The sequence below is a fragment of the Lichenostomus cassidix genome, chromosome 25 (assembly GCF_008360975.1).
Source record: "Lichenostomus cassidix isolate B80296 chromosome 25, HeHo_3.0, whole genome shotgun sequence".
NCBI classification, from domain to species: Eukaryota; Metazoa; Chordata; class Aves; order Passeriformes; family Meliphagidae; genus Lichenostomus; species Lichenostomus cassidix.
Genome location: NC_139505.1, coordinates 1939501 through 1959111, shown reverse-complemented (window position 1 = coordinate 1959111; position 19611 = coordinate 1939501). Strand labels below are relative to the sequence as shown.

The window sequence follows — 19611 nt, the reverse complement described above, 5'->3', positions numbered from 1 at the left end:
GGGGCACTGGGATGGGCTGGGAATGCTGTACTGGTAGTAATGGGCTGAACTGGGGGCACTGGGCTTAGGACCTTCCTGTGGTTTCAGGGGACTTTGGGGAACCCACGGAGCCGGAGTGTGGGCTTCCCTGTCCATTCCATTCCCATCCTGGCTCTCTGGCGTTGCTGTTCCTCCCCTGGCTGAGCCTGGACCAACCTCCTGCACACGAGGGCTGTCCCGTGGTGGTGTGGGGGGGTGGGGTGTGGGGGGGTGGGGTGGGGGGGGTGAGGTGCGGCAGAGGGATTTTGGTACGGGGCTTGGGTTGTCCGGTGTCATTTGGGCATTGGAAAAGAGAAGGAATCTGGAGTGGGAGGAGGTTTCCCCCGTGCTTCAGTTTCCCCTGTGACCCGGGGACGCCCTACCTGTGCCGGTGGGGCCCTACCTGGGCGGGGTCGTCTGTGGCCACTGCTGGGGCTGCACAGTCGCTATTTGTCTGTTTTTCTCCTAATTCCTTGTTTTTTTCCCCGAAAATTCCAGCCCGTCCCACAGCCGCTGGCAGCACAAGTTTCCCTCTGTCCTAAATCGCAAAGTGAATTTTTTCCCTTTTTTTTTCCCCGAACCTACTCCAAAGCTCAGTCCGGGAGGTGGCAGTGTCACTCGGAGGACGTGGCAACCCAAAATCCACCTAAATCTACACCAAATCCACCCAAGCCCAAACCAAACCCCACCCAGAGCCCAGCGGGGGCCCCCAAGACCCCTTATTCCAACTTCCCCCCACGACAGTCTCCACGGGGAAGATCCAGGTGTCACTGCCACCTCCGTGTGGATCAGTCCTTGAGGGAGACACACACTTTTTCTACCCCATTTTGCCAGGAAAAGAGGAAAAAATCCCCTTCCAGCGCTCCCCAAGCGCCCGACAGCCCCCACAAAATTCTTCACCCTCCTCCTCCCCTCTTCCCGCTCCCCTTTTTCCTGTATTTGTACCACTTCGCCTGTTTTTTTCCCCTCGAACTCTTTGCCCCCCCTCCGCCCTCCAAAACCACATTTATTTTTAGCAGCCAATTGAAGATGAAGGAGGAGGGAAAATATACCGAAAAAAGAGGAAAAAAAAGGGAAAAACCCTGGGATTTCGTCCCGACTGGAGCCGGAGTCACCTTTGAGCTGCAGCATGGCGGTGTGGGGTGTGGGGAGCCGGGGGGTGCTTCTGGCGCTGTTCCTGGTCCCAGGTAACAGCTTCTCCCCCCAATCCCCTGGTTTTGGGCAATTTCGGGGTGTTTTGGGGCTGTCAGAGGATGAGGTAGGGTGCGGAGCGGGGTACTCATTAATCGGAGTCCAGCCGCACTTGTTTCTCCCTCCTCGCTGAGTGTCTGGGGGAGGTGGGGTAAAACTGGCCGGTTTTGGTCATTTCCCCCGCCCGATATATTCTGGAGGGTTTTTTTTGAGGGGAGAAGACCCCTAAATCTCCTTGGGTTTGGGGCAGGGTGAGGGTGGGAAGGTGAGCCCGTAAGACGAAAAAAGACAAAAAGAATAATTTCCAGCCCTTCCCCACCCCTTCCTCCGGCGGGGGTCGGGGCCGGTTCACCCTCCCCGCCCGTCTGTGACCCAGTGGGGCCCCCCTACGCTCCCCGTCGTGGGGGAAACTGAGGCATGTGGACAGCGCTGGGCACCACGGGGCTTTGGACTGGGGGACTGAGGACTTAATTTGGGTGGCAGGGATGTGTTTGGGGTGCTGGGGGTTCTCCGTGGGTTCCCCCCCCTCTTTTCCCCGCAGTTTCCTCCCTCCCATCGAGGCGCCGGGCACCCCTATCCCCCTCCCGGGTGCCGTTGGATGGGTGCTGGGTGCCCTCCCCACCCTCAGGACCCTCCATCACCTCCCCAGGGCTCTGTGAGGGATTCAACATCGACGTGTGGCACCCGCGGGTCTTCCAGGGACCGCCTGAGTCCCAGTTTGGGTACCGGGTGCTGCAGTGGGGGGCCGATGGGGGCAAGTGGTGAGTGACCCCGGGGTGACCCAGGGGAGATGGGAGATAAGGGAAACTGAGGCAGGAAAGGGGAGATTGAGGTGGGGAGAGGGGCAAGCGAGGTGGGGAAAGAGAAACTGAAGCAGGGAAGAGGAAAATGAGGTTGATAAGGGGAAAATGAAGTAGGAAAGGGGAAACTGAGGTGGGAAAGGGGAAACAGGAAGGGGGGAAGTGAAGTGGGAAAGGGGGAACTGAGGAGGGGAAGAGGGAAACTGAAGGTGGGTGGGGGAAACTGAGTCAAAAAAGGGGATAAGGGAGGGGGAAACTGAGGCAGTGAGGAAGCTAAAACTGATGCAAAAGGGGGGGGAAGTGAGTTTGGGAAGGAGAAACTGAGGCAGGGAAGAGGGAGATTGAGGTTGGGAAGGGGAAGCATAGGAGGGCAGGGGCTGGAGCAGCAGAAGGCCGTGGCCAGACGGCCGGACAGACAGATGGAAGCGGCCTTGGTGCTGCAGTGTGGGTGGCACGGCCTGGCACAGTGCCCCCAAAAAGGGGCGGCTGAGTTGGAGTGGGGGTGATAACATTCCTGTTGTCCCCAAGTGTCCCTCCCTGTGCCCCGCCTTGTCCCTCCAGGCTGCTGGTGGGGGCCCCGTGGGACGGGGATGGTCAAGGTGACATCTACAAGTGCGGCGTGGGACTCCAAAACTCTTCCTGTGCCAAGGCCAACCTCGGTACTGAGGGGGGGTGGCTGTGACCAGTGAGGCCCAGGGGGCCCCATGGTGCTCACCCTGCTTCTGTCCCTGTGTCCTCAAGGGGCCACAGCTCCGTGGCTCCACAGCAGCGCTGGACGCCTCGGGATGACACTGGTGGACTCCAGGGATGGTGGATTTGTGGTGAGCAGAGCCTTCGCAGAAGAAAACTGAGGCATGGCAGGGGATGAGGGAGGGAGATTGATGTCACCCACTGTTGTGTCCTCCTGTTGTGTCATCCCCCAAGGCGTGTGCCCCACTTTGGTCCCAGGAATGTGGCACCTCTGTGTTCAGCTCCGGCCGCTGCGTCCGACTCAATGAAGAGCTCCAGCTCACGGGGACCATCACACCCACAGCACAGCGTGAGTGGGGTGGGACGTACTGGGATGTACTGGGATGTGCCACCCTGGTGTCACCATGTCCCCTGCCAGGCTGTTCCACCTTCATGGACATCATCGTGGTTCTGGACGGCTCCAACAGCATCTACCCCTGGGAGGAGGTGCAGACATTCCTCGGAAACATCCTGGGACGATTCTTCATTGGTCCTGAGCAGACCCAGGTCAGGGCGTGGCACCTTGGCCACCATGGTGTCTCCAAGGCTGGGATAGTGTCCCCAGAGCAGGGTGATTGTCTCCAGGGCAATGCTGTTGCCCCTGGGGTGATGCCAGCCTTGCGGTGATGTCATGGTCTCTGGGGTGATGCGATCATCCTGGGGTGATGCCACCCTTGGGATGGTGCTACCCTGGGTCAACATCATTGTCCCCAGGACTATGCTGACTAGAGATGGTTTTGAAGAGGCCTAATGTGCCATTTTCCAGGGATTAGGGTTATCCATGGAATTTGGGGGAGGTCTCTTTGGATTTTGGGTGGCCTCTGGCTCAGGTTTTGCCCGTTTCAGGTGATTGGTCTGCCGTACAGGGAGCAGGTGGTGCAGGAGCAGGTGTCGGGCCAGCACTCTGGGGATTTGCGAGGCCCCTGTGGACTTGGGGATTCCCTGGGGGTGTGAGGAATGTTCCTGTGGTTTTGGGGATCCCTCTGGCTCTGACTCTTCTTGTTTCAGGTGGGGGTGCTACAGTACGGGGAGCGGCTGGTGCAGGAATGGGCACTGGGGCAGCACCCTACGGCTCAGCGCCTGCTTGAGGCTGCCCGGAACTTGACGCGTCAGGAGGGGAGGGAGACGCGCACGGCCATGGCCATCCGGCAGGCATGGTGGGCTCTGGAGTGGGAATGCAAGCGGGATTGGGAATGGGTTTGGCGTCAGGACTGAGATCAGGATTGGGAGGGGGAGTAGGGTTGGGATTGGGATTGGAATTGGGATTATGGTCCAGGTTGGGATCAGTATTTGAATAAGGATCGGGATTGGAATTGGTATCAGGCTTGGGATCAAGTCAGGATTTGGATTGGGATTGGGATCAAGATCGGGACTAGGATCTGGGTCAGGGTCAGGATTAGGAGCAGGGTCAGGACTGGGAAGAGTATTAGGACGGGGATGGAACAGAGGCTCCATTCTCACAGCACAGAGTCCTTCAGCCTGGCGCAAGGCGGGCGCCCAGGGGCCACACGGGTGCTGCTGGTGGTGACAGATGGGGAGTCCCACGACGGGGATGAGCTGCCCGCAGCACTGGCTGAGTGCGACCGGCACAATGTCACCCGCTATGCCATCGCCGTGAGCCCGCTCCCACCGAGCCCCATCCCTGCATTCCTCTCACCCTGGGGGGGGGGATGCTCCTGCTGACCCCTGTCCTTCCTTCAGGTTCTGGGGCACTACCTGCGTCGGCAGCAGGATCCCGAGGATTTCATCCGGGAGATCAAATCCATCGCCAGCGACCCTGATGAAAAGTATTTTTTCAATGTCACAGATGAGGCTGCCCTCAATGACATCGTGGATGCTCTGGGAGATCGGATCTTCAGCCTGGAAGGTGCTGGCTTAAGTCTGGGGTCCCAGGAAGGGCTGGGAATTCCAGCTGGAAACACAGATGGAGGAACAGAGTTTCTTTCCTCCCATGGTCAGGCACCCATGGAGACAATGAGAGCGCCTTTGAGCTGGAGATGTCTCAGATCGGCTTCTCCATCCACCGCCTCGAGGTGATCCCACTGGGAAAGGTGGAATATAACCCTCAGCCCATCCCAGCCCTGCTGAGTGTCCCAGGATGGGAGAGTCACATTGGTGGGGGTTGGGGACACTGAGGCATTGCCCTGTCCCCGAGGTGATATGTCCTATCCATCCTGGCAGGATGGGATCCTCTTTGGAATGGTGGGAGCCTACGACTGGGAGGGGGGCGTGCTGGAGGAAAGCCAGCATGGGCTCATTGTTCCACCCCGGGAAGCATTTCAGGAGGAATTCCCGCTGCAGCTGAAGAACCACGCAGCGTATCTGGGTATGGGCGATCCTGAGGGATGGGGCGGATCCTGAGGGATGAGGGTGATTCTGAGGGATGAGGGTGTCCCAAGGGATGTGACGTGAACCAGGCATACTCCATATCCTTGAGATTTGAGATGAATCAGGGATATTCCATGTCCTGGAGATCTGGGATGAAGTGGGGATACTCTGTGTAATGGATATTTGGGATGCTTGATGATCCAGAAATGCTCCATGTCCCAGGGATGCTCCGTGTCCTGTATATTTGGGGTGGCCTGGGGATGCTCCATACCCCAGGGATGCTCCGAACCTGGATATTTAGGATGTCCCAGGAATGCACTGGGGACCCTGTCTCCCCAGGGCTGTCCGCTGTGCTGACCCTGCTTCCTCCCTCAGGGTACTCCGTGTCCTCGCTGCAACTCCCAGGGGGGCGGCGCTTGTTTGTGGCTGGAGCCCCCCGATTCCAGCACAAGGGCAAAGTTGTCCTCTTCCAGCTGAACCCCACGGGAACCGTGACGGTGGCCCAGGCTCTAATGGGGGAGCAGGTAGGGGGCAGCCAGAGGCCTTGGGGGGCAGTTTGGGTGGCCCACCCTCCTCAGCCTCACAACCCCACTGCACCCCCAGATCGGCTCCTACTTCGGCAGTGAGGTCTTGGCCCTGGACCTGGAGGGAGACGGGGACAGTGACCTGCTGCTGGTCGCAGCGCCCACCTACCTGGGGGGCCAGAGCAGGGAGACGGGGAGGGTCTATGTGTACCGTGTGGGGCAGGTGAGAGGGCAGGTCTGGGCCTGGGGGAGTCGGGTGGCGGGGGTACCTCTACGGTGTGGGGCAGGTGAGGGGCTGGGGAGGGGGCAAGTGAGAGGGGCGGGGGGGCTGGGGTGGACAGGAGGATCGGGGTGCACTGGGCGCAGGGGATCGGGAGGATCAGCGGGATGTAGAGGGATTGGAGGGATGCAAGAGGTTGAAGGGATTTGAGGGAATCAGGGGAACACAGTGGGATTGAGCGGGTGCCTGTCCCGTGGGGGTACCGAGGGCCTCCCGCACCATCCAGGACCGTCTGAGCCCCGCGGGGTCGCTGTACCCCGAGCCGAGGCCGCAGGATTCCCGGTTCGGCTCGGCCCTGGGCGCGGTGCCGAACCTGAGCCAGGACGGGCTGGCTGGAGCCGTGGTGGGAGCTCCGCTGGAGGACGGGCACCGCGGGGCTCTCTACGTGTTCCACGGCGCCCCGGGCACCCTCCTGCCCCAGTACAAGCAGGTGAGACGGCGCTGGGAGGGGCTGGGTGCCACTCTTGCGGTGAGCACAACCCTGTACGAACCAGTTGCGATGCCACAACCCTCGTTCCCAGCGCATCGAGGCGGCGGCGCTGGGGTGGAGCCTCCGGTATTTCGGGATCAGCGTGGACGGACGGGTGGACATGGACGGGGACGGGCTGGTGGACGTGGCCGTGGGAGCGCAGGGTGCGGCCGTAGTGCTGAGGTAAGTAAGGGTCAGGGGGTCGGGGACAGGGACACTCTGGCCACAGGAATACCCTGGGAATAGGGACATGGGGGGCAGAGGCACCCCGGGGGGCAGGGACATCCCAAGGAACAGGGACTTGTGGGGAACAGGGACACCTCTGGGACAGGGAGATAGAGGGTATGGGGCCACTCCCGGGACGGGGGCACCCCAGGAATAGTGACATGTGGGTCATGGGGACATTCGAGGGGACAGGGACTCCGTGCCTCAGTTTCCTCTTATGAGAACTTATAATGCTCCCAGGATCCTCCCAGGCTTCTCCATGCCTCAGTTTCCCCTGTGACAGGATCCAGGGGAGGACAGGGCGGGTGTCCCTGTCCGCACATGTTCCCGATGAGATCCCAGGTGTGACTGTATCCCTCAGGTCCCGCTGGATCATCCAGGTGTCCGCGTGGATGTCCGTGGAGCCGGCGGCCGTCAGTGTCACACGACGGAACTGCCAGCGCAGCGGCTCCAGCGCCGTCTGCCTCGGGGCCCGGATTTGCTTCCATGCCAGGACACGCACACAGAGACCCGTGGACATGGATATCGGTGAGTGTTAGCAATGGGGGACTGCTGGGTCCTTGGAGCATCCTTGGAGCATCCCTGGCTGTCCCTGGAGCATTCCAGAAGCATCCCAAAGGGTCCTGGAGTATCCTTGCAATGTTGCAGAGCTTCATCAGATCATCTCTGGGTGTCCCCAGAGAATCCCAGGGTGGAATCCGTAGAGAATCTAGGAACATTCCAGGAACATTCCAGGAGCATCCGCGGGTGTCCCTGGAACATTTCTGGAGTGTCCCAAGGTGTCCTGGAGAATTCCTGGAGCATCTCTGGAGCATCCTGAGGGCCCTGGATCATCCCAGGGTGTTGCTGGAGAATTTCAATGTCCCTGGAGCATCCCAGGAGCATCCCATGGGCATTCCCTTAATCTTTCCAGGGCATACATATGGTGATCCTAGACCACCCCTGGAGCATCCCAGGGTAGCCCTGGCATCTCCCAGGAGCACGCTGCAGTGTCCCTTGAATATCAACAGAGCATCCATAATCCCCGGAGCATGTCGCGAGATCCTGGAGCATCTGAGCCTTCTCTGGAGCCCCGCTGGTGCCCCCCAGCGTGTCCCTGGAGCATCGCAGGACTTCCCTGGAGTCGCACTGGAGCATCCTGGAGTATACCCACTCCCGCAGGTGTCTTGGTCCCTGAACCGCTCCCTATCCCCCAGATCTCAGGTACAATGTATCCCTGGAGGAGCGGATTCCAGGATCCCGTGCTGCCTTTGACTCGGGTGCCCGCCGTCTGCTTCAGCGCCGAATTGAATTCCCACTGGGAAGGCAGAGCTGCATCCGCGTTCCCTTCCATGTCCTGGTCAGCCCCAGGACTCCTCCCTGCCACACGGGAGGGCTCTTCCTGCCCCTGATTCCCGAGGTCTGACTGGAATGAGGCTAATGGGATCTCCCGATTCTGCAGGACACCTCAGATTACCTGCGGCCCCTCAGCCTTACCCTCAGCTGGGCCCTGGATGTAGCTGGAAGGTCGGTGCTGGACGAGGCATCTCCCACCACCATCCGCAAACTGGTGGGTACTGGGAGGGGTGTCTCCGGATACCAGCATCACCCCTGGACACCAGGATCACCCCTGGCTCCTTCCAGATCCCATTTTTCAAGGACTGTGGGGATGATGATGAGTGTGTCACCGACCTGGTGCTCAAGGCCACCACGGACATTGTGGGATCCAGGTACCCCTGGTGCCCCCCAGCGTTCTCATGGTGACCCTGGCATCCCAGGAGCCCCCTGTAACCTCTCTGGCCTCCAGGCAGAGCCCCCACATCCTGCGTAAGGGTCGGAGGCGGATGCTGGTGGAGGTGGAGCTGGAGAACTGGGAAGAGAATGCCTATAATGCCAGCCTGTGGCTGCACCTGCCTGGAAACCTCCTCTTCTCCAGTCTTGTGCTCCAGGTGCAGCCTGGGGTAGGGGCCCAAATCCCTGGGGAACCCCTCCAAACTCTCCCACCAGGACAAAGACGGAGGCTCCAGTTTTTGGAGAACCTCTAGGTCATTCTTGTCTGAGCCCATTCCAGGTGGGATGGGTCAGACTCCACTGGGTCCCCAAACCCATTTCAAGTGGGACAGGAGGGTACATTGTGCCCACAGCCTCTCCCAGGTGGGAGCTGGGCATCCACTGTGTCCCCAGCCCATTCCATGAGGGACATGGGGGTCCATCGTGTCCCCAGCCACCCCCCCCAGACAGGAGATAGGGTTCCATTGGTCCCCTGGGGTCTCTCAGTATCCCTCTGTGGGAGTCTGTTGCTGACACCTCCCCCCACCCCAACGGAGTGGTCCCTCAGCTCCATGTCCTGGTCCCCATTGTGTCTCCCTGGCAGGATCCCAGCATGATGAAGTTGGAGTGCTCAGCACTGGGGGGGCACCGCCGGCACTGCAGTGTGGGGTACCCTGTCTTCCGCTCACAGGCCAAGGTAGGACCCCTGAGACCCCCATGAGCCCTTTGTGACCCCCAAACCCCCACCACATCCCTCTGAGCCCCCCCAGGTGTCCTTCACCCTGGAGCTGGAGTTCAGTTGCTCCGTCCTTCTGGACCATGCCGAAGTCACGCTCCAGGCCACCAGGTAGGGGTGACGGGGGAGTGCTGAACTCTCGGAGGAGGGGGCACACCCCGGGGGTATGGGTGGAGTCTGGGGATCCTCCTGAGCGTTTCCCCTCTCCAGTGACAGCACCGAGGCAACACCAGAGGACAACGTGGTCAAGCTTTCTGTCCCCATCCGCTATGAGCCTGACCTGTTCCTGTCCAGGTGGGGCTGGGAGAACGTGAGGCCGAGCAGGGGAGGGTCACAGAGGGGGGACACACGCGATGTGACCCACCTGTGTGCCTCCCCCCAGTAACACCAACCTGCACCGCTACGAGGTTCATCCACTTCGCACATTCACCCGTAGCTCTGGCCCTGAGTTTACCACCACAGTCAAGGTGAGATGATGGGGGCCTGGGGAGGCGGGCCTGTAGGAGCCCTGGCTGATCGTGCCCCCCTCCAGGTGCAGAATTTGGGGTGCTACCCCATCCAGAATGTCACCCTGCACATGGCCCTGCCAGCACTAGGCCACCGCCAGGCCACCATCCTGTCTGTCACCCATGTCCTGGCTGACAACGTGAGTATGTGGGACAGTTAAGGCAGGCTTGGAAGTGTCCCTGCATTCTCCGTTTGACCTCCCTCTCTCCCTCCCCAGGCCACCTGTGTGCTGCAACCCCCTTCTGAGGGGACACGGGTGGTTCTGGTGCCCCCTGAGGATCTGCTGCACGCGGACAGGCTGGTAGGGATTGCTGTGCCCCCTCCTCTTTCCCCCCGGGGATTTTGAGGGTCCAGGAGGGATCTCCACCACTCCACCCCCTCCCCCCAAATTTTTGTCCCCAGGACTGTTCCAACACCTGGTGCCAGGAGCTGAGCTGCCACTTAGGAAGGCTGGAGCGTGGCAGGGGAGTGTCTGTCCAGCTCCTCCGCACCCTCCATGATGGCTTCTTCAGTGGAGTGAGTACATGGGGGGCATGCTGGGAATTAGGGAGCACCCCTGCTCCAGGTAGCATCTCGGAGGGGGCAGGACACACAGCTCAGACCCCCTCCTTTTCCCATATCCAGGTGAAATTCCACAGCATAAGGATTGTCAGCAGTGTCTGGCTGGGGGTAACAGGGGGCGTGTTTATGTTGGAGGAGGGGGCACAGCGCAGGGAGGTAGGACCCCCCCCCCAATTTTCCATTTCTCGTCCCCATCCTTGTTTTCCTCCCCAAATTCCCTGTTCTCCCTCAATCCCTGTTTTACCCCCCAATCCGTTTCCCCTTCTGCCCTTGTTTTTCCTCTCAAATTCCCTGTTCTCCCTCAATCCCTGTTTTACCCCTCAATCCGTTTCCCCTTCTGTCTTTGTTTTTCCTCTCAAATTCCCTCTTTCCACCCCAAGTCAGTTTTCTACCCCAAATTCCTTGTGGTTTTGGGGATCCCTCTGGCTCTGACTCTTCCTGTTTCAGGTGAGGGTGCTGCAGTACGGGGAGCAGCTGGTGCAGGAGTGGGCACTGGGGCAGCACCCCATTTTTCCTCCCCAAATTCCCTGTTCTTTCTCCCCCCGCTCCCCCATCCTGGTTTTCTCCCCCAAATTCTCTGTTCCTCTTGCTAATTCCCCTATCCCTGTGTTCCTGCAGCTGGTGCTGGAAGTGCTCCAGGGAAGGCAGGTGCCCGTGTCCCTGTGGATCCTGGGGGGCAGTGCCCTGGGGGGGCTCCTGCTCCTGGCGTTGCTCAGCCTTGGCCTCTGGAGGGTGAGTGGGTCACGATGTCACCTTGGGGGTGGGGTGATGGCACCCAGTCGGAGGTCACGGTATCACCCTGGGGGGTCATGATGGCACCCTGGGGGAGGGTCACAATGTCACCTTGAGAGGGTCATGAGAAGGTGGGTAAATGTCGCCCCTGAGGGAGGACATTTCCACCTTCCCCATTCATCATCATCCCCCCTTGCTCCCAGCTGGGATTTTTCTCCCATCGGAAGCCCTCCCAGGAGGACGACGATCAGGAGCACTGAGGCGGCAGCTCTGCTGTAAGAGGACATCCTGTAACCTTCCAGGGCCATCCGGGGCTTGGGACTCCTGGGCTGGCGGAAGGATGAGCAAGTGAGGCTGGAGCCCTGAGGGTGCAGCCAGAGGATCTGGGGGGCATATGGAAGTGTGAAAAGGGGCAATGAGATGGAATGGAGCAGCTCCAGCAATAAAACTCCAGCCTGTGGTACTGCCATGTCCCGCATCCCTGTGCACGCAGGTGATTTGGGAGCAGGAATGCTTCTTGAACCTCAGGATTGATCCCAAATACAGCACAGAGGGATGGGGGGGGGGGCGGAATCCAAATCCCAGGCCCCACTGGCTCTGGACTTAAATCCAGGTTTAACTCAGGACAGGGAAGGAATTCCTGATTTCCAGCACTACAAGGGAGAAGAAAGAAGTGGAAGCAGGGAGTGGGTGTGACCCCCCAGAAATCCCCATCAGGGGAGCTATACATGCTGGGTAACAGGGAAAACGACCAGGATAAACCCATGATCTGGCTGGATTTTCCCAGTCTCTGTGGATCTGCAGTCTTGTTCCAGCTCCTGCCTCACGACTGGGGTGTCCCTGTGTCCAGAATGGCTTCCAGCAGAGCAGGGAGGTGGGACAGGGACAACGTGTCCCAATGGAGTGGGAGGTGTTTGGATAGCCTCCCTAGGAGACAAATCCTGCAAAACAGGGGTTTCCTTCCCGAAAAGATTTTTCTGAGCTCATTTCTCCCCCCGCCCCCCACCTCCAGGAGTGCCTCAGCTCCTGCCTTCCTTTCCCACCTCCAAGGACGACTTGGGAAGAGGAATTCCTTGAGAAAGGCCTTTATTGGACGGAAGAGCAAAGAAAATCAGGAATTAAATCCATGTGGATGTGGAGCCACTGAGCCCAAGAGGTTTGAGAACGTCCCCCCCGCCAGGGATGGGGGTCACAATGTTCCCCTAGGGCAGTCAGTGGATACCACGAGTACAAGGATAACTCCCAGGATTCAGACCTGGATAAAAGTCACAGAAATGAGAAAAAATTCTCAAAACAACCAAAGAATCGGCAAAAATAAAGTTTCCTTAAGTTACGGGGGAGGTGGGGGGATTCCCAAGGGATAAGCCACGTGGTCCGTAATTCCTGCCTGGAATGACTCCTGGGGGTGGAGGGAGGTTTGGACACATCTGGGGCCACAGGCATGTGGAAAAGGGTCAGAAAAACCCAAATCAACCCCAAAAATAGTCCAGGATGAGAAAAAATCCTGCCTGGCGCATTTCTGATACCAGAGCATTCCCAGAGCCTTTCCAGGGCCACGGGGGCTCCTGGGGGTCCAACTCCACTCAGGAAGGGCTCCAGACCCGTCCTTCTTCCACCTGCCATGATTTTATAGACCCCAAGGATTCCATCCAAAATGGGGGCAAAAAAATCCTTCCTGGATACAACTCCAACCTCCTGGAGTGCAGGAAGATCCCAAAAATCCCCTTTTTACCCCAACCTTTTTCCAGAGGAGATTATCAGGGACTTGGAACCCCTCTCCGAGCTGGGCCCCACTGGAAAAAAACCTTTCCTGATATAAAATGAAATCAAATCACTCCCTAAACTCCCAATTTAGGACTAATGAGGCAATTCCATGGAGCAGAAGAATAAATTCCTGGGAGAAGAGCGCTTGGTGCCGTAATCCCACGGGGTGGACCCCCTAATTCCTGCTACTCGGGGGGGTTTGTTGGAATTCTCAGACAATGTACACCTCGACCGGGGATGCTCCGGCCTCCGGAACTCTCTGGATCACTCCAGAACCTTCCAGAAGGGTCAGAAAGTCCATCGCTCCTGCACCGGGCTGTCGGAAGCATCGGGATTTGGCATTTGCCGGGTGGAATCTTCCCCCTTTAGGCTCTTCCTGCAGACGGGACACGTATCGTGCTGCAGGGAACAAAGAGCCGTTATCCTGGTGGGATTATCCCGTGGAATACGTGGGTTTTCTGGGATCTTACCAGCTCCAGCCAGGGCACGATGCAGCTGCTGTGGAAGATGTGGTTGCAGGGAAGCTGCCGGACCTGTTCCGCCACGGCATAATCCTCCTTGCACACCGGGCACTCCAGCCCTGTATCTGTGGAAAACAGGGAATTGCAGGTCAGGAGGACAGGAATAAAGGCTCTGGCATTTGGGAATCATTTGTGTAGGGTCCACTGGGAATGGGGCGTCCAGGGACCAAAGGGATCCCACCAGGAACAGGAGCTCTGGGATTTACAGGTAATTTGCGTAGCGTCTGCTGGACACGGAACATCCAGGGATCAAGGAATTCCCGCCAGAAACAAGCCACAATCTATCCATCCACACAAAATCCTCTGGGATGGAGCATCCAGGGATCAAAGAAATCCCACTAGAAACACGAGTGTCAGGATTTGCAAGCTAGGATACATCCCACATGGGATGGAGCATCCAGGGAACAAAGAATTCCTGCTGGGAACATGAGCTCTGAGTTTCACCAGCTGGGATCCATCCATCCATACACACACAGCCCCCAGGGAGGTAAGGAATTCCTGATGTTCTCTGTACATCATCACCAACAAACAAAAATCAAAATAAGGATATTTGGATTCCCTCCACAAGCTCCCAGCCTGGAATACGGCCAACGATCCCGATGCCGGGTGCCATCAGCCATGGAAGGTGGCTGAAATCCCACTCCCTCTCCCACTGTTCCAAGCTCTTGACAGAGACACGGACACTGTCAGTAACAGAGCTCCCTTAGTGATCTCACAGGATCAGGACCAGGGCTCCATTCCAACTTGGATATTCCAAGATTTCACAATTCCTAGCCTGCTCAGGCTCCATGGGCTCAGACACATGGAATTCCAGCTAGTCCTTGGCTTCCCGGAGGAGGACAGAGGGGTGCATAAAACCACGGGTTAAAAATATCCCATGCATAATTGTGTGGTTCAAGCGTAATGGAGGGGTTGGATTCTGGTAAGGGAGCAGCTGGGAGGGGGAGGGATCCTTGGGGTGAAAAATTCACAGCATTTTTAATTGCAAAGCCAGGATTGTTCCGAGATACCCTTAGGCCCCTGCTGGCATTTTTCCATGACATTTCCAGAGCAGAGTATGTCAAGAGCCAGTTTGAAAGGGAAGTAAAGGAAAAGTCAAGAGCACATACAGGGATTTGGGATGGGAAAACCATCATGGGGATGGGAAAAGTCAGAATGGCAGATTCCATGACTCCCCAAATACTCTGGAGAACAGTGGAGCTCCAAGATTCCTGGAAGAACTGAACACCCGAGAAAGCAGCAGCAAAGCTTAGGAGCTGACAGTTTCAAGCCCAATTCCAGGGGGAAAAAAGCGGGAATGGGGGAGCTCAGCATGCCAAACACCAGTGTTCAAGTGCCATCAGATCCGGGGATGGAATCACCCACCGACTTGTTCCTGTGTCACTGGCACCGTAGGGAGCGACGAGATCTTCTCCTTGTCTGCTGGTGGCGGTCCTGTGTTTTCCAGCTGTCCCAGAAGCTGTGGAGAGGGAAAAATTCCGTGCTCAAGAGCAGGGATCCGGCAGCGGATCTACCCCCAGATCTGCGCCAAGCACAGGTGCCCCTCACCTGGGTGACGATGGCGTCAAGGCCGCTCTGTCCCCACGCATAGTCCCCAGGATTGGAGTGCAGCATGCCGCTCCTGCCAAATGGGAGAGTCCAGGAATTCTGCCCATCCCAAATAAGCCCCCAGGTGCTGGGTTACTGGTGCAATCTGGGCTAATCCAGGTTTTTACTCACCAAGAAAAGGGATGCTGGGAGTCAGGAACAGCTGAGTTGGCAAAAAACCCTGCAAAGATCTGCTGGATTATCCTAAAAAAAGGAAGCATGGGAAGGAAAAAACACAGGAAGAACAGTTAAGTAAGTAAATAAATGGTGGAAGAAAGGATGGGCAGGAAAATCAGGAAGTCCTGCTCTACCGATGCCTGGCTGCATGGCTCATGACTATGTAAATCCCTCGATAAAGCCCCAAAATGGACGGACAGCAGGAAGGAATTAGGGATGCAAGCTCATCCCAGGGTGGGAGAAGTGGGAATGTGCGAAGTTCCAAGAGAAAAGTCGGTACTGGGACAAGTAAACCAGGGAAAACATGGAAAGAACAAGATAAATAAATGGCAGCAGACGGAATAGGGCTCCCATGTTCCCATCCCTGTTCCCATGGATATGGGGCTCACAGTCAGAAATACCCTGGATAAAGCCCCAAAACGGAGAGAAAGCGCAAAGGTACTAGGGGTGGGAGCCTACCCCAGGATGCGAGTGCTGGCAATGCCCTGTGTTCGAGGCAGCAGGACAGGGAAAGTAACGCAGAATCGTGCTAAGGGAGCTGACAGAAAAGGCCAGGATCCCATTTTCCCAGGTTTCCGCCCAAATCTCCTGTTTTCCCTGGAGAAAACACTTACCCCTCAATGGCAGGTGAGCGATCTGGGCGGGAGCTGCCACGGGATCGGTACCTCCGAGGCATCGGCAGCCGTGGGGGGCGGCTGGGCCCCCATAGCTCGGCTGGGGGGCCTCTCTCAGCGTCCCGGCTCTCCGGATCCAGGGAGCTGCTGCTCAGGAATGGCCGGAAATCCGGGAAGAACATCGTGTGGTCCAAGTGGTCCCAAAGCTGTGGAGAGGGGGAAGACGGGAGGCATGATCCCTGCTCAGCTCCAGTGCTCATCCCAGTGGGAACGCCGAGGCACAGGAGTCCACTTCACCAGAGCACATTCCCACAGTTGTCACGGATCCCGTGAAAAAGTCTGGCAAAGAGGTTTAATATAGCCCAAGCGGATCCAGAGCTGCCGCAACATCCCCGGTGCAAGTCCCTGCCGCGCACGGGTTCCAATAAACCTGGAAGCTGTGGGGTTGGTGTCTCCCTCTCTCCAAGGGCTGGAATTTGAGGAGGGATAATGCTGGACACTTCCGAATCTATGGGATCACTCGTGGGCCTTACAGCCATGGTAAGGACGTGGATGTGAAAGGATGGAAGGATGGTATCTGTATCCCTGGGGCGTCCCTTGAGTCTCCCCAGGAGCATCCCAAGGTGTTGCCCAATCCTGTGCCACTCGTACTGCTGTTTTGTGGGATCTGTCCATGCGCATAACGCCCTTCCTTGCCCCTGCAGTGGATCCCGTGGTGCTAGACCCCATCTGCTGCCTGATTTACACAATTCCTATCCTGTAGCCTCTCTGAAGGTATACAGCGGATGATCCATGGATCTCCTTGCTACACCGCTTCAGGGGTGCCGGAAAAGCCCCGGGTAGTTGGAACCGGAGCCTGAAGACCCCACAGCGACCCTCTCACACAAATCCATTTTGATTAAGGAATAAAAACCAATGTATAAACATTTGCTGTTCTCCTGCTGCTCTGACGGGAGCTTTGCCTGCAACCACACCCTGGGGGGAACTTCTAGTTATTATTCGTCCCCAAATCCAGTTTAATTTATGGAGCACAAAGCTCCAAGGGTGGAAATACTGGATCAGGATCTCTCTGAAATTCGGGAATTTCTGGGATACGAAATGATATCCAAGCAATAATTTGGGTCAGGAGACAAATGGATCCTGATGAAGAGGGGGAGGGACTGAGCTGGATGCTTGGAGCATGGAAGCAAACAGGAAGGATCCAGACTGGGAACAGATTGCCATCCAGACTGTAATTCCGGCTATTTGGTGACCCCATTTCTGGCCCAGGATTACGTGGATTTCCTACAAGTTTGGACTTTTTAATGGATGGATGGTGGAAAATCTGGGAGCAAGGAGAGGCAGTGAATACCTCCTCGCCTGGCTGAGCATCCTCACACAAATCCCAGGATCTGCTAGCACCGGGGAAGGCTCTTGCCTGAATCCTCCTTTTCCTGTCATCCCCATCCCTGGCGGGTTCCCAAGCCATTTTGCAGTCTCCTAAAAATTCACCCAAATCCTGCAAACTCTTAGGAAAAGGAGCTGCCAGGGAAGATGCCTCAGGAAAATTGGTAAAAGTAGGCAAACTCACCTCTGTGAACTGTGAGGAGGGGCTGTCGTCCAGGGCAGTGCCATCAAAAAAACTGGGAAAAAGAAGAGAGTGAGGGCAGGGCCCATTCCTAAAATCCCCCCGTGCTTCCCAAATCCCCTCAATGTTTCCAAAAATCCTCTCAAAAGGGGGAAAAAAGATTCAAAAAAGGGCAAAGCCAAAAAAACCAAACAAACAAATAAAAAACACCAAAAAGGGGGAAAAAACACAACAGAAAATAGCAAATAGGGTGTTTTTAACAAAAAAAAAATCAAAATATGGAAAAAACCCACAAAAAACGATAAAAAAAGAACCCCAAAAGGCCCATAAACAAAGCAAAAAGTGGCAGAAAAAAGAGCAAAAAAGGCAATTTCCCCTTTAATCTCCTTATTACTCCATCCATTGTCTCTCCACGTGCCTGGATATTGGATATCCCTGGATTCTCTGGTACCTGGAATCATCAGTGACTTCCTCGATGAAGCCAGACTCACAGCGAGGGCAGGTATATTCCTGGGAAGACAAAAGGGAGCTGGGATTAGCCACAAAATATTTGGGATTCTCAGGAGAAATCCCCCTTCAGGAAGATTCCTGATCCTAGATCCTGAGCAGCTTATAACAACACCACAAAATCCAAACGCCATGGAATTTGGGCACTGGCAAGTGAAAGAGCCACCGTGGGAACCGCAGAGGCGTGGAACAAAATTCCTTTCAAGGAGAAAAATTCTCACAGGACCCATTCCTGAAATTTAGTCCCAGAGCTGCAGACTGGCTTCAATTTGGAGAAACTAATGGAAAAACCAAAAAGACCCCACAGATCCTCTCTCATGGATCTTCCCTCTCCGGATGCTGTCCCACAGCCAGAGCTTTCCCAGATCCCACACTTTGAGCATCGATTTTTTTGGCATCTCCATCCAGAACCAACGCCCCTGGATTAGAACATTCTTTCCCTCATCCGTGCTTCCCAGATCCCTGAAAATCCTGCATCTTGTTCCAGAGCACAAGGAACATTCCCCACACTACAGGCGCAGATTTTGCAGGAACTCCATTCAAATCCAAACCCCAGATCAGACCACCAGCAGCAGCAGGTGGTATGCTAATACATTCCTGTAAGCTTTGAAATATTTCTTCTGTTGGGACTCCAAATGGAAATTCCCAGCTTCCCACCCAGTAGCTGGAGAGAGATAAAAATGGTATTTGGGATAAATAGCTCTGGAGGGAGGGAGAAGGGCAACAGGAACAGACGGTGTGTGGGATCCTGCAGAGCCTTGGAGTCAGCTCCCTGCTTTCCCTGTGATGTTTAAGGATGCAGCAGATGATACTGGAGCCTCCCGGGCGCTCACATCCTGGGATCTGCACAGGGATCTCACTCCCTGACCGAGATCCAGCCATGGTGCAAAGAAAAACAGATTTTCCAAGGAATGTGGTGGCATCCCACGGCTCTGACTCTCCTCCAGCCTAGTGGTCTGCAATTCCCAGAAGGAAAACAAACTGGAATCCCACCAGAAGCGCTCGTTTTGCCCCAGATCATTCGTGAGGCAGCTGGAACTGTGCAGCACATCCATGTCCAACCGGAACTTGATCCCAAATCTGGGCAGAAAAGTTGGATTAAGTGGTTTTCCAGGTGATCCCCACCGAAAAATGATGGAAAGATGCAAACTTTCCAAACACCAAAGAAAGGTGTGTGGGACAAATGGGACCGTGGACAAGTTTACCTCAGTTCTTGCTCCTTCCAGCAGCTCCTCCACGGCTCTAATCCCAACCTGAATTTCCTCCTTTCCCTTGTCTCCAGTCAAGATAACTCATCTTTTCCACCCTAGCACTGGATTGCTACCCTGTGGAATTCCATACCCCTCCTGCCATCCTCACATTCTTCACTTGGAAAGCAAGAAAAAAATCTCTCCCTTGCATTTCCAGGGCTCCACATCTCAATCCACAGGGATTTTCATGTGGGAAGACCCTCCTTATACCATGTGGATGGGGAAGAGGCATAAAGCCTCCTTAGAAAGTCTCCAGATGACCTCCTGCAGGTATCACCTGTTCATGTGGGATCAGCTTCTGGGGCTGGAGGTCACCCCTTTGCTCAGGGCGCTCAGGGAGCGATTGGGGGATCACCGCTGCCGCAACCCCTGCCCAGGGCTCACCGGCGGCTCGGGGCTCGCCGGTCCGGCCCTCACCGGCCCTCCCCGCCCGGGGCTCACTGGCAGCTCGGAGCTGGCTCCCCCTCTCCGACCCTCCCTGCCCGGGGCTCACCGGCAGCTTGGGGCTGACCTCGCCCTTGCAGCTGTGGCAAAAAAACCGGTGCTGCGGCACCGCCGCCGCCGCCGCCTCCGCCATCTTCCCCCACTGCCGCCGCTGCCGTCACTCCTCCCAGGGCAGCGAGCGCGGCACAGAGAAGCTCCGCGCTTCCGGCGAGCTCGTCTGCTCCGCGCCCAGTCTGGGAAGCGCGGGTGAGAGGATAGAGCAGCCCCGTGGTGTGGGGAGCGGCCGGCGCGCCCCCTGGTGCAGGCCCTCCCAATGGGGAACCGGGTGGCA

The 19611-nt window shown here is 56.9% G+C and overlaps 2 protein-coding genes across 8 annotated transcripts; one reads left to right on the top strand and one right to left on the bottom strand.

The window, feature by feature from the left end:
- Positions 1-287: 287 nt before the first annotated feature.
- On the top strand, positions 288-11318 carry ITGA10 (integrin subunit alpha 10). 2 transcript variants are annotated; one of them, XM_085082255.1, is made up of 30 exons: positions 291-1205; positions 1859-1970; positions 2571-2668; positions 2751-2830; positions 2934-3048; positions 3118-3245; positions 3747-3895; positions 4202-4352; positions 4440-4605; positions 4698-4771; positions 4920-5064; positions 5442-5590; positions 5670-5813; positions 6097-6300; positions 6392-6522; positions 6926-7092; positions 7761-7903; positions 8006-8113; positions 8188-8273; positions 8351-8492; positions 8918-9010; positions 9084-9160; positions 9260-9343; positions 9432-9516; positions 9582-9695; positions 9774-9857; positions 9959-10072; positions 10181-10273; positions 10736-10849; positions 11053-11318. In XM_085082255.1, the coding sequence occupies exons 1-30, from the start codon at positions 1148-1150 to the stop codon at positions 11107-11109; spliced, it is 3465 nt and encodes a 1154-aa protein (XP_084938381.1). In that variant the 5' UTR covers positions 291-1147; the 3' UTR covers positions 11110-11318. The 2 variants fall into 2 exon arrangements, 1 of the variants encoding a protein (XP_084938381.1); XR_014856479.1 differs by lacking the exons at positions 9959-10072; positions 10181-10273; positions 10736-10849; positions 11053-11318 and having other exon boundaries at positions 288-1205; positions 2934-3245; positions 9142-9160; positions 9774-9858.
- Positions 11319-11918: 600 nt separating this feature from the next.
- On the bottom strand, positions 11919-19600 carry RNF115 (ring finger protein 115). Of its 6 annotated transcripts, none has more exons than XM_085082288.1 (9): positions 19330-19600; positions 17498-17589; positions 17083-17134; positions 15513-15718; positions 14854-14925; positions 14683-14755; positions 14500-14593; positions 13084-13199; positions 11919-13012 (listed from the first exon to the last, which is right to left on the bottom strand). In XM_085082288.1, the coding sequence occupies exons 1-9, from the start codon at positions 19411-19413 to the stop codon at positions 12902-12904; spliced, it is 900 nt and encodes a 299-aa protein (XP_084938414.1). In that variant the 5' UTR covers positions 19414-19600; the 3' UTR covers positions 11919-12901. The 6 variants fall into 6 exon arrangements, with proteins under 6 accessions (XP_084938414.1, XP_084938409.1, XP_084938415.1 ...); XM_085082283.1 differs by having other exon boundaries at positions 11919-12989; XM_085082289.1 differs by having other exon boundaries at positions 17531-17589.
- Positions 19601-19611: the final 11 nt, after the last annotated feature.